This window comes from Heloderma suspectum, chromosome 13, assembly GCF_057233095.1.
Source record: "Heloderma suspectum isolate Gila_16-S chromosome 13, 16-S_ref, whole genome shotgun sequence".
NCBI classification, from domain to species: domain Eukaryota; kingdom Metazoa; phylum Chordata; class Lepidosauria; order Squamata; family Helodermatidae; genus Heloderma; species Heloderma suspectum.
Genome location: NC_139470.1, coordinates 9,810,149 through 9,821,347, shown reverse-complemented (window position 1 = coordinate 9,821,347; position 11,199 = coordinate 9,810,149). Strand labels below are relative to the sequence as shown.

Sequence of the window (11,199 nt, the reverse complement as noted above, 5' to 3'; positions counted from 1 at the left end):
GTGGAACCCTATCCCCCAAATAGGCCCAGCACCTCAGAAAGCTGCTTTAGAGTTCTGAGTGAAACCCAGAGTGGATTCACTGCCCCAATGACATGGGAGCCACCAGCCTTCACTGAGTGCACATGGCCATTGGTAATGTAGAGGGTGGGGTGTGATCTAATGCAGCCTTCCCCAGCCTGGTGCTCTCCAAATGTTTTGGCTGATGATGGCCTTAAAGAGAGACTAGACAAACCCATGGAGGAGATTAGGCCTATCAACAGTTATGTATGAGCCATGATGGCTAAATGGTACATCCATGTTCACAGTAGGTATATCTGTAGTATATGTCCTACTTTCTGGGAGGGGCAAGTAGCAAGGAAGGCTATTGCTTTCATGCCCCACTTGTGGGATTCCTGGAATTATTTGATTGGCCAATGTGGACAATGGGGATGCTAGACTAGAGGGACTTTTGCCTTGACTAGAGGGACCTTTAGCTAGACTAGAGGAACCTTTAGCCTTCACCACCAGGGCTCTTCTTATGTTTTCCTCTACCCACCCTGAAATATAGATATAGATATCAGCTTAACTCTCCTTTCCTTTTCCCAGTATCAGAGAGCCGGGGGATCTTGGAGAGCATCCAGAAGTTCTCCTTGCTGCCGACATATCTGCCAGTGAGTTACCACATCCACAATGCGGACGTTTCTTTCTTTCTTAAAGAAGCCAACCAGGACATCATGAGGAACTCTAGTTTACAGTCCCGAGTGGAGTCCTTCCTTGTCTACAAATCGAAGAGGCCGCCCATACTGAACGCTACCTACGGACCTTTTTCCATCGAACAAGTAGTTCCCCAGGACCTGTTGTCCCCTTCAAATCCATTTGGATCCACTGCCACCAAGTTCTCTTTTAACTGGAAGCTGAAGGCATACATTATGAACAACAAAATCTACCCAAGTAGGCCTAAAGTCCAGGTTCTCTTCTATATTGTCGGGAGGGACTGGGATGATTACACTGTTACTGAAAGGCTACCTTGCTTAAGGGTGTTTGCTTTCAGAGAGACAAGGGAGGTCCGAGGTAGCTGTAGGCTGAAGGGGGATCTGGGATTATGCGTGGCTGAGCTGGGACTTCTTCCCAGCTGGTTTAATCCACCCACAGTGGTTGCAGGCCGCAAGAAACTACTGAATCAATTGGAAGGGAGTCCAGTGGAACTTTACTATGCTATCCAACATGGTGACGAGAAAGGGGATTGTGTCAAGGAGAACCCAAGGAAAAACAACGGGATCAGACCTGGTCGGAATGATATTGATGAATCAGGGCCACCCTTGCAGCGGATTGGAAGTGTTTTCCTTTACCAGACACGAGGCAGCCCTTCCTTTAGTGAAATGCGGTTGGATAATAACATTGCTATCCAGTATATACCAAAGACTGTCAAACAAGGAGATGTCTTGACCTTTATTGTCTCTATTGCTAAAAACTCAACAGAGGACCAGTTTACACTGAGGTAAGGCAACAGCTTCTGTAATTAAACTCAGATGCATATGTTCCCCAGGATTCTCCTCTGTGAACGTTAAATCTTTGTGTCCTCCATTGTTTTTGTCTGAACATTCAAGCAGAATTCGTATTTGATGAATCTGAGGATGCTTAGTTTCAATGTTTCTGTTTTAGTGCAGCGCTTTGCATGTGAAAGTGTTTGCTAGATATGAGTATTTCAAACAGTTACATGCAATGGAAGGTGCTACTTGACATGACATGCTGGTTGGCATGCAGTAGCACTTAGTTTTGGGGTGTATTTGATAGCTGGCATGCAATGGTAAGCAGTATTTGATATCTGTCATTAATTTTTTTTTAGGGGAAGGGGCATAGCTCAGTGGTAGAGCACATGTTTTGTATGAAGAAGATCCCAGATTGTTACATAGCAAGATAGGACTGGGGAGTGGGGAGTGGGAAAGGGAAAAGGTGTCCTCTCCCCACATCCACTTTCCTCCCTTCTGAAGCCTCTCCATATAAATGCACAAAGGGGGTTATTTTTACGTCATTGTGCACACACACATTTCAAGACAGAAATTGTCCCATCTTTACTTTATTCACACACACACACACACGCACACACAGCAACACAAATTTAAATTCCAGTAGCAGGAAAATTAAAAGCTACATCATACTTCAAAACCTGGCTAAAATAATGAGAAAAGGACTTCACTGCTCATTTCAAAAGCAGATAATGAGGGGGTTGGATGGCTTCATCTCCACTGGCAAGGAGTTCCATAATCTTGCAACTATTTTAAATAATAAATCAAGCATTTTTATCAGCTGCCAGAAATTTGGGAACCACTGTTGTGCACACTCTTGTTTATTATGCAAAATATATATATTTGAAACTTGTTTCTTCCATCAAGCGACTGCAAAAACAGATGTTTGAAGACCATCTTCATAAAAGTTGTCCGTTCCCAAGGCGTGGATGAGGTTTTGCAGTTTCTTCACGCGTTCGTAAGTGGTGTGTTGCAGAACTCAAAGAGAGATTTTGTGGAGCGTATAAGTAAAGCATGCTCAGTGTCATGTTAATATAATGTCATTTCATATTTAAGGAAGCCATGGTAATAGAACCTCCCCAGTGATTTAAATCGGGGGCTAGTGGGCTTTTACACATCAACAAGTCCATTAAGAAAATATCCCATTAGCCCTTTTGAATTAAACCATCACGGGTTTTATTAGCGCTGGACTGAAGTTTTGGAATCCTGAAATGTTGGCCCAGATTGGGCCAACATTTCAGCAAGAGGGGGAATTCTGGAGAAAACTAATGGTGACCCCTATTGGGTGACTTTTAAAGATCAAGCGGAAAGGGTGCCCTTTAAAGAGCTCTAGTGCACACGTGCAGACAGGCATAACTTTAGTGGAGCCAACATTTCTCCAGAGAGATTTTGCTGATAGAATTTCTATGAATTTTCTCCTATTCCCTTCTCTTTAGGGATCTATGAGAGATTCATTTTTGACTAAGATTTACCCAGTATGCAGATTCTGGACCAAACACAGACTTGGATGCAATCTACGGTTGAAGTTCGTACATTTCCAAGCTTGCAATATGATTTGCGGACTAAAAAAATGTATCCAACAGCATGTGTACATTTGAAAAATGCGCATCAAAAATAGTACTTCTGAAAAATATGCACAAATATGCTTTAATCAATGGGAGAAGAATGCATACATTTCAAAGATGTGCACAATTGATGCTTGTGTTTGGTAAATATTCATGAAAATATGCACGGATTTTCATGGGAAAAGAGAAAACACACACACACACACACCCAAAGCTCTCCATCTGATAAGTGATGTCTGTCATTAGAAATACAGCCCTTTGGGGGCCCAATGAATCCCTGTTCTTCACCCAGTTCCACTTGCATTCATGAGCTGAGCTGTGGATTTTTCCCAGAATCCACGAACTTTTCCTGTTCTTTTTCTTGTTTTCTCTTTTGGTAAGGGGAAATGTGTGCAGATTGCAGTCTTGATTTGCACAAATTGCAGCCACAATTTGCACAAATTGCAGCCACAATTTGTGCAAATTGCAGCCACAATTTGTGCAAATTGCAGCCACAATTCACACAAATTAAGCAAATTGCGGCTGCAGTTTGTGCAAACTAACTGCTTATGGGTGCACCCATAATGAGTGCAATTTGTGAAAATCACACAATTTGTGCTGGGATTTGCACACATTCCTTTTTATGACACCCCACTCCACCCTGGAAAAAGCCACATGCTGGCCCAACTCGATGTCAGAACAGCTCATGGGAAAGAGAGACAATGTCCGGGGGGGGGGGCGGGTATGGTGTGGCAAGCTGCTAAAAACTCGGTGTGCTTCACCCCCTGGATGGATTTCGCCAACACCTCTAAATCTTTTTCGGACTTGAGTCAAAATGGGCTTTGAGATGGAATTCAGAGAAGTTCAGCAAGCTTGAGTTTTGCTGATTTGCATCTTCCTACTTCTCTGTGAAAAAGAGAATCACTTTGCAGAATAGTCTTTGAATATTGTCCACCTGTGTGTGCATGCGTCTATGTTGTGGCTGACATCCCATTCCCATGATGCTCTGGAATGATGCTAGGCCTGGGGCATTGTGGCAGATGAAAAATATAGGGGAATGAGAAGCAGGAGTGAAGTGCACCGAGATGGTGCTTGCAGGAGCTCCTGCAAGCACCACCCAAGTGGACAGCCCTTAGCCCCCACTCCCTCTGAGCAATCCCCTTGTTACCTCTGATCTGTGATTCCCCTTCATGCCACTCCTCTGCCCTTTGGGAAGGTGAGTGGCACACATGGGAATCCCTTGTTTATCTTCTGTCTCAGAACAGATACTCAGTGGATTCTGTTCCCTGCCTCCCCAAGACCCTGGTAGCCTCCAGGCCAGGGGACAGGCCTTGGGAATGGGGCAGTGCTTGGGGTTGGGAGGGGGAAGGGCCCACAGATGGAAAGCTAGATGGGGAATCTCTGTAGGCTGGATTAGGCCTACAGGCTATCGCTGACTTAGATGGTCCTTTGGTCTCATCCCTACTGAGCTGAAGCAGGCACAGTTCCTGCTGGGTCCATCTGAATTCTCTGGGAGAAAGTAAACGGGGATATTTGAGAGGCAATCGAAAGGGGACATACTCTGCTGAAGACACTGTTGCAACTAGGTCCTGCAGTAGGAGGCCTTCTGCTGCCTGCCATGGTGTCCTAGGCGAGCATCCCATTGGAGCATAGTGGCGTGTGTGATTGCTTTGCCTGGATGCTGCCGTTCACCTCCTGACCTGTACAGTCTCTGCATTCCATCTGTTCGAGTCCTGATTTCCAGCCCACTGGAGCAAAAGCAATGGTGAAAGCCTTTTTGCCCGTAGCCCTTGACCTTGAATTTTCCATTCGGACCCGGAGGCCTGCTGCCTCTTGACAGATGTCCACAATCTGGTGACGGGGAGAGCGGGTGAGCACATTTTGTTGTGGATCACTTGTTTCCTCAGTACAGAGCTATTTTCCCTTACCTAACCACCCACCCACCTAAAAGTCTGCTGAATCTCTGAGAGAATTCAGCCTCAGTTTTATTTCCTTCGAGGCTGGTGAATGAGCTTGGTGTGCCAGGGTGCGGAGAAGAAGCAGACTCTCATTTGGGGCTGCATGGATTGTGTAAAATCTGTTCCAGGGGTGTTTTATGGATTGACAGGTGCCTTCTGTTCCATCATCCACCCTTCGCTGAAATCAGATTTTTGGTTTGTAAATTTGCACAAATTCACACATCTGAGAACGTGAGCAGTGCTGAAGGTCAAAGGGGCAGAGCCAACAGGAAAAAGGGCTGGAGAGAAAAGTTCTTCCTGCCAGTAACTAGGCCTGAGGAAAGGCACTCCAACCTTTCACTATGGGGGAAAAAGATGCACAAAAACTGAGAAACCACCAACCAATTATGGATAGGGGAAAGTGGGTGGGGTCAGGGGAAGCAGGTGTGGCCATCTGAGGAACCCAGGAGAGCCATGTTGGTACTTCAGGTGGGGCGGATTTGTGCCATGGGCCTGACGTCCCGCACCCCTGGTTTAGAGCCGGAGAGAGGCCCACCTTGACTCTTCTTTTGCCTCCTACCTTGAGCCCTTTCCCTATGGTGAGTTTATTTCCTTTAGGGGAAGAGAACAGGGAAGCAGACAGTAGAGGGTTTTCCAGTGCAAGCGGAATGGAGGCAGGAGGCCTGCTCGCAGACTAGATTCTGTCTAGATTCTGTCTAGATTCAGACTAGATCCTGTCTAGATTCTGCTCACAAGGATTCCAGCAGGGGCACTTTCATAGTCGAGCACCCTTGGCAAAAAAACATCCTTTACAACTCTTCCCTTATGCCAGTGACCATGCAGTGTGCTTGGTTTTCTTGCTAGATCAGAAGTTATACCCATGTACAAAACATTTATGTCGGAAACTTCCCCTAGTTCTCTAATTCAAGTGGTTCCGCTCTTCCCACCATTTGTCAGCCTCACCCAGAGAAAGAAGCTGAAGGTTATTAAGACCTGACAGGCTCTTCTGCTGAGCGGTTGAGTGACTTGTCTGTAGGAATGGGCGAATGTGTCAGTTTTGTTTCCTCCTGCATTTGCGTTTTTAAAATCTCAAGTTCTGTCTCTCCTAAATATGAAGAACCTTGCCAATTTGGGTGAATTCGTGTGAAGAAATGAACTGAGACCCAATTCTTGCCCATCTGCACTAGCCAAATTCAGTAGGTACAGCTTTTCCCAGCATGGAAAGGACCACAATATGCCTGCCTGCTCTTTAGCTGTTAAAGATGAGGAGCCTGTCAGAAAAAGAAAAGAAAAGAAAAGGTGACAACCCTAATTCAGCACCACAAAGAGGGCTGGATACACAGGGATTCAAGCCCAGACTTGTAAGAGCTAAGCACACAAACTTCTGGGCCTGGATGGGTAAACCTGACCATTTTGGTTTCTTCCACAGGTTCTTTTTATCCTGAATGTGAAGAATTTTGTGGATATGATCAAATCTGAACTGAAACAAAATTCTGAGCCATCCCTTCTTCTCTCTCTCTCTCTCTCTCTCTCTCTCTCCTCACAACAGCAGATAGAAAGGCCTCTTGAAAGGTGGAAAAGATGTCTTTCCTTCACAGAGGGGCTCCATCATGCTAGACAAAGCAAATCCAGACTTCAGTGTTGGGATCACTTGGCAAAGCTGGGACAGCCATTCCATGGAGGCTCCCAGGTGCCATCCTCCACCTCCATATACCACTGTTTTCCAGTTAAATGGGAGCTATTAAGTTCCACTCTTAGATGTCAGCTTTTTCTCTTTTTCAACCACCATTCCCTAAGTATACTTGTCTATGTGATTTCCTTCTTGCACCCCCATCTCTCAAGTGCAATCTTTTCTTTCTTTCCTTGGTCCACTAAAGCATTTATTTTTTCTAACATCTCATTACAGATCTGATAGTGTATTCCAACAATGGAAAGGTTTGCTATGCTGACTGGAGAGTTTGATTGCTATTTTTTGTTTGATTTACTTGCTTATTTATCTGCTATGTTTTAGGCCAAGGGCATGGTCCCTTGTGAAGTTGTTTTTATCGTATCTACTAATAGCAAACTCAGTCAATGTGTGCTGCCAGAATTGCAGCCCAAACAGGGTGTCAAGGCTAGGGTTGGGCCCTGCGGGGGAAGCAGACAGTTAGTCAGGCACTCTAGTAGGCTCTAGAAGATGGAATCTATGATTGGAAGGGTCATCTTCAGGGGACTGGAAACAAAGCTCTATAAGGAGAGACTGAAAGAACTGGGCATGTTTAGCCTTGAGAAGAGAAGACTGAGGGGAGATAGGATAATGCTCTTCTAGTACTTGAAAGGTTGTCACAGAGAAGAAGGCCAGGATGTATTTTTGATCAACCCAAAGTGCAGGACACGGAATAATGGGTTCAGGTGACAGGAAGGTTCTGGCTGAACATCAGAAAAACTTTCCTGGCTGTTAGAGCAGCATGATGGAACCAATTCCCCAGGGAGGTAGTGGGCTCTCCACACTGGAGGCATTCAAGACAAGGCTGGACAGCCATCTGTTGGGGATGCTTTGACTTGGATACCTGCACTGAGCAGGGGGTTGGACTCAATGGTCTTGCAGGCCCCTTCCAACCCTACTTTTCTATTATTCTTTTGGCAGTTATGCTGGGTAAACAAGAGCATGGACTTACAGTACCTTGGACAGCACTCTGCAGGAGTGGCTAGGCTGGGATAGCTCCTCATGGAAGGAGCTGTTGTTCCAGCAAGGGACTTAGCAGCAACTGAGGGCTTCAGTTGGCCAGTCATCTCACATCCCCAGGAGCATCACCTCTGTCTTGGTACCAGCTGCAAACTTGGTCCTGAGTCATGCTCCTTTCTGTAAGCCTGAGGGACCTCAGAGGCTTCGGGAGAGCCATTCTTCAAGGCTGCACTTGATGGGAGGGATACGTCCTTGGATCTGGGGATGCATCAGGATTTCCCAAGGGTCCTCCCTGGAGTGGGGTAACCAGTATTAGGGCTGTGCACTGCTTCAGCCCAAAGCCCAAGTCGAAGTGGGCTGCCTCGGGCCACTTCGGGCCCCTTCCAAGGCAAAGCAGAGGGGGCACGAAGCAGCCCGAGTGGGTCAAGGGCTCTCTGAAGTGCTTTGGGGCATGTCGGCACCCCAGCCCGGCTGTGCTGGCACCTCCAGATCCTTACCTGAGCCGCCCATCACCGCCGGTGCCGCCTCCATTGCCGCTGCCTCTGCCTCCACAGCCTCCTCCACCGCTGTTGCCTCCGCCTCCATTGCCACCGCTGCCACCACTGTTGTCACCACCACCATCATTGCCAGCTCCTGAGCCCTGGACACATGCTGGTTCTTTTTGCGTCGAGGATGGTGGGGGTAATAGCAGCAGTGGTGGAGGAGTCCACAGCAGCAGAGGAGGTGACGGAGGAGGAGGCAGCCCAGGTAAGGAGCTGGGGGTTTGCACATCGGCATCGGGTGGGGAGGGGGTGAAACAGGATTTGGCCATCCAAATCCTGCTTCAGGTTTGGGGCCAAGTCAGGTGGATGGGCCCCCGAATCAGCCCGAGCCAAATCGGACCTGCCTAGGAAGCCACAAAGTGGTTCCGAGTCGGATTGCGGGGGGGCCCCTGCACAGCCCGAACCAGTATCTCATTGGATCAGAGGACTCTTTTTGGGTGAACCCAAACTTCCAGACCTGGGGTCCTGACACAGCCACCCAGGAGAAAGAGGGGTTTTGTTTTGTTTTGTTCTGAGGAATTTATTTATTTATTATTTATTTCATTTCATTTTCTATACTGCCCAATAGCCAAAGCTCTCTGGGTGGTTCACAAAAATTAAAACCAAACAGCACACAATAAAACAATATAAAATATATAGAACATTAAAACCACAGTATAACAATACAACCACAATAAAATCTAGCAGCAGTGCAGGAATTTAAAATACAGATTTAAAACAGCAAAGCTAAAAGTCTAGAAAGCTAAAATGCTACAATGTCTGGGAAAATAAAAAGGTCTTCACCTGGTGCCGGAAGGAATACAGTGTAGGTGCCAGGCGAACCTCACTAGGGAGCTCATTCCACAGCCGGGGTGCCACAGCAGAGAAAGCCCTCCTCCTAGTAGCCACCCACCTCACTTCCTTTGGCAGGGGCGCATGGAGAAGGGCCGCTGAGGATGATCTTAAGGTCCGGGCAGGCACATATGGGAGGAGGCGATCCTTCAGATAAACTGGCCCAAGCCATTAAGGGCTTTGAATGTTAATACCAGCACTTGGAACAGGGCCCGGAAATGGACTGGCAGCCAGTGCAACTGAAAAAGCACTGGCATAATATGAGGAATTCCAAGGTTGGCGGAAGCAGACAACAAAACCATCAGAAAAAGGGGCATCATAAAGGGGCACCCCCCCCAACCAGTGGAGACTGTTGGCTCCTATGTGAGTGGGGTAGGGAGTCTTCTCCGGGTTTCAGTCAGAACCAGCCAGAACTCTAAAGGAGCTATCCAGGGTGCAAAGCTCCTTTAGAGTTCTGACTGGTTCTGACTGAAACCCGGTGTGGATTCGTCACCCCACTGACATCGGAGCCACTAGCCTCCACTGCCCCTACATGAGCGAGGACAGATCATGGCCAGTCACACCGATTAGTGGGAGGGAATGGAAATCTGGAATTGGGTGGTGTTGGCGTTGGAATCAGAATGTGGTTATTCACTGGCTTTCGCCCTTTCTGAATGTTGCAACAGAGAGAATTCACGGCTTGCAAACACATCCATGTACATTTAAAAATGCACATTTGGGGAGAAATTACATTGGATATACAAACTCTGAAAGAAACTTTTTGGGTGCATCCTTGAAAAATAGAAGAGAAGAAGCAGATCAGTGTGGAAACAGGACAGAATGGGCCTAAATGTAGATATGTGCAAAAATGACGTGGGCTGGAAATAGACAGATTCTTCCATCCCTAATGAGAAGTTTTCCCAGTCTGTGACAGTGTAGGGACAAACAGGGCTACCCCCATGCATATGAAGTTATATTTATGCCTCCTTGCATCACAATGCCATTAGCACAGACAGCCTTGGAAATACATCCTGTGAACTTACTAGTTCATATGTATTTATTACATTTATATCCCACCTGTCTTCCAGTGTGGAACTCAAAGTGGCTAGATGTGGTTCCCAGGTAGTTTCTCCTCCAAGAACTGAGCAGACACAGACTTGCTTAGCTTCAGCAAGATGGCTGCCTCATGTGCCTTCAGACCGTGTCCTGGAACCAACCATGTCATACACCTCCTCATCCATACGTACTAATGTTTGTCATTTCTCACACAATGATGGCTTGAAAAGGGGTGGGGAGAAAATAATAAACATCCTGGAAGTCCAGAAAATCTTCCATTTAAGATCGTCTGGAGATGGCTTCTACTCACGCTAGGGGACTAGCGTGCTTACAGGCCTGCATGAGTCTCTTCATATGTCTAGCTCTTCCAATCACTGTGGTCCTGAAACATCTCTGAAGAGTTTGTATTGTGGACTGTGGCCCCAATTACTGTCTGAGTCCTCTTTTGTTGTTTCCAATTAGTTATCCAACTGAGATCCCAGACGTACTGTAAAGGAACGTCATGCAATGAAATAATTGCCAGGCTCTTGGCAGGTGATCAGTAGAGATGTTAGAGGGGGAAATAGTGGGAAAGTAGCCAAGGCATTTCTGACAGATTGCTCTTTTGCCCAATATTTAATTGCTGTCCCTGTTTAACTTAATAAATTAGGAGGACTCCCTTGCATCCTGAATAATGGGAAAGAACAGCTGACAAATGAAGACTGAATGTTCCTCGACTGGACCTGTCCAACTGTAGCTGTTGGTACAAGATGCGTGAACAAAGAAGAAGTTGGCTTAGGTTTGGCAGGAAGGGGGTACTGTTGGTGGTGAGGGGAGAGTGCTGTGTTTTCAGCAACTTTGCTGTAAAATCTGTGCCTCAGACCTCAGTGTGTTTTATATCAGGGGTGTCAAATTGTTTTCAGCCCCTGGGTTGAGTTCAGTTTTGGAGAACCTCTTGAAGGCCTATTGCATGAGCCTATTGCACGTACCAACAATACGACACATGCCAGCCTATTTTAGCTTATGGTTTTACTGTTAGTAACTAAGTCTTAGGAGAGGCTTTTAGAATGGGGGGAAAAACTGAAAACACCAAATGAACCCCAGACTCCATGTTAGGCATCATTAGAAAAGGAATTGAGAATAAAACTGCCAAGATCATGC

General features: G+C 46.5%; 1 protein-coding gene across 1 annotated transcript in view; it reads left to right on the top strand.

The window, feature by feature from the left end:
- Positions 1-276: 276 nt before the first annotated feature.
- The window catches only part of TMEM132D (transmembrane protein 132D), a 376,683-nt gene continuing 365,760 nt past the window's right edge, over positions 277-11,199 (top strand). The window contains exons 1-2 of the mRNA XM_084819261.1: positions 277-304; positions 586-1,477. Coding sequence (XP_084675387.1) covers positions 277-304; positions 586-1,477 — 920 coding nt within the window. The remainder of the gene's footprint in view (positions 305-585; positions 1,478-11,199) is intronic.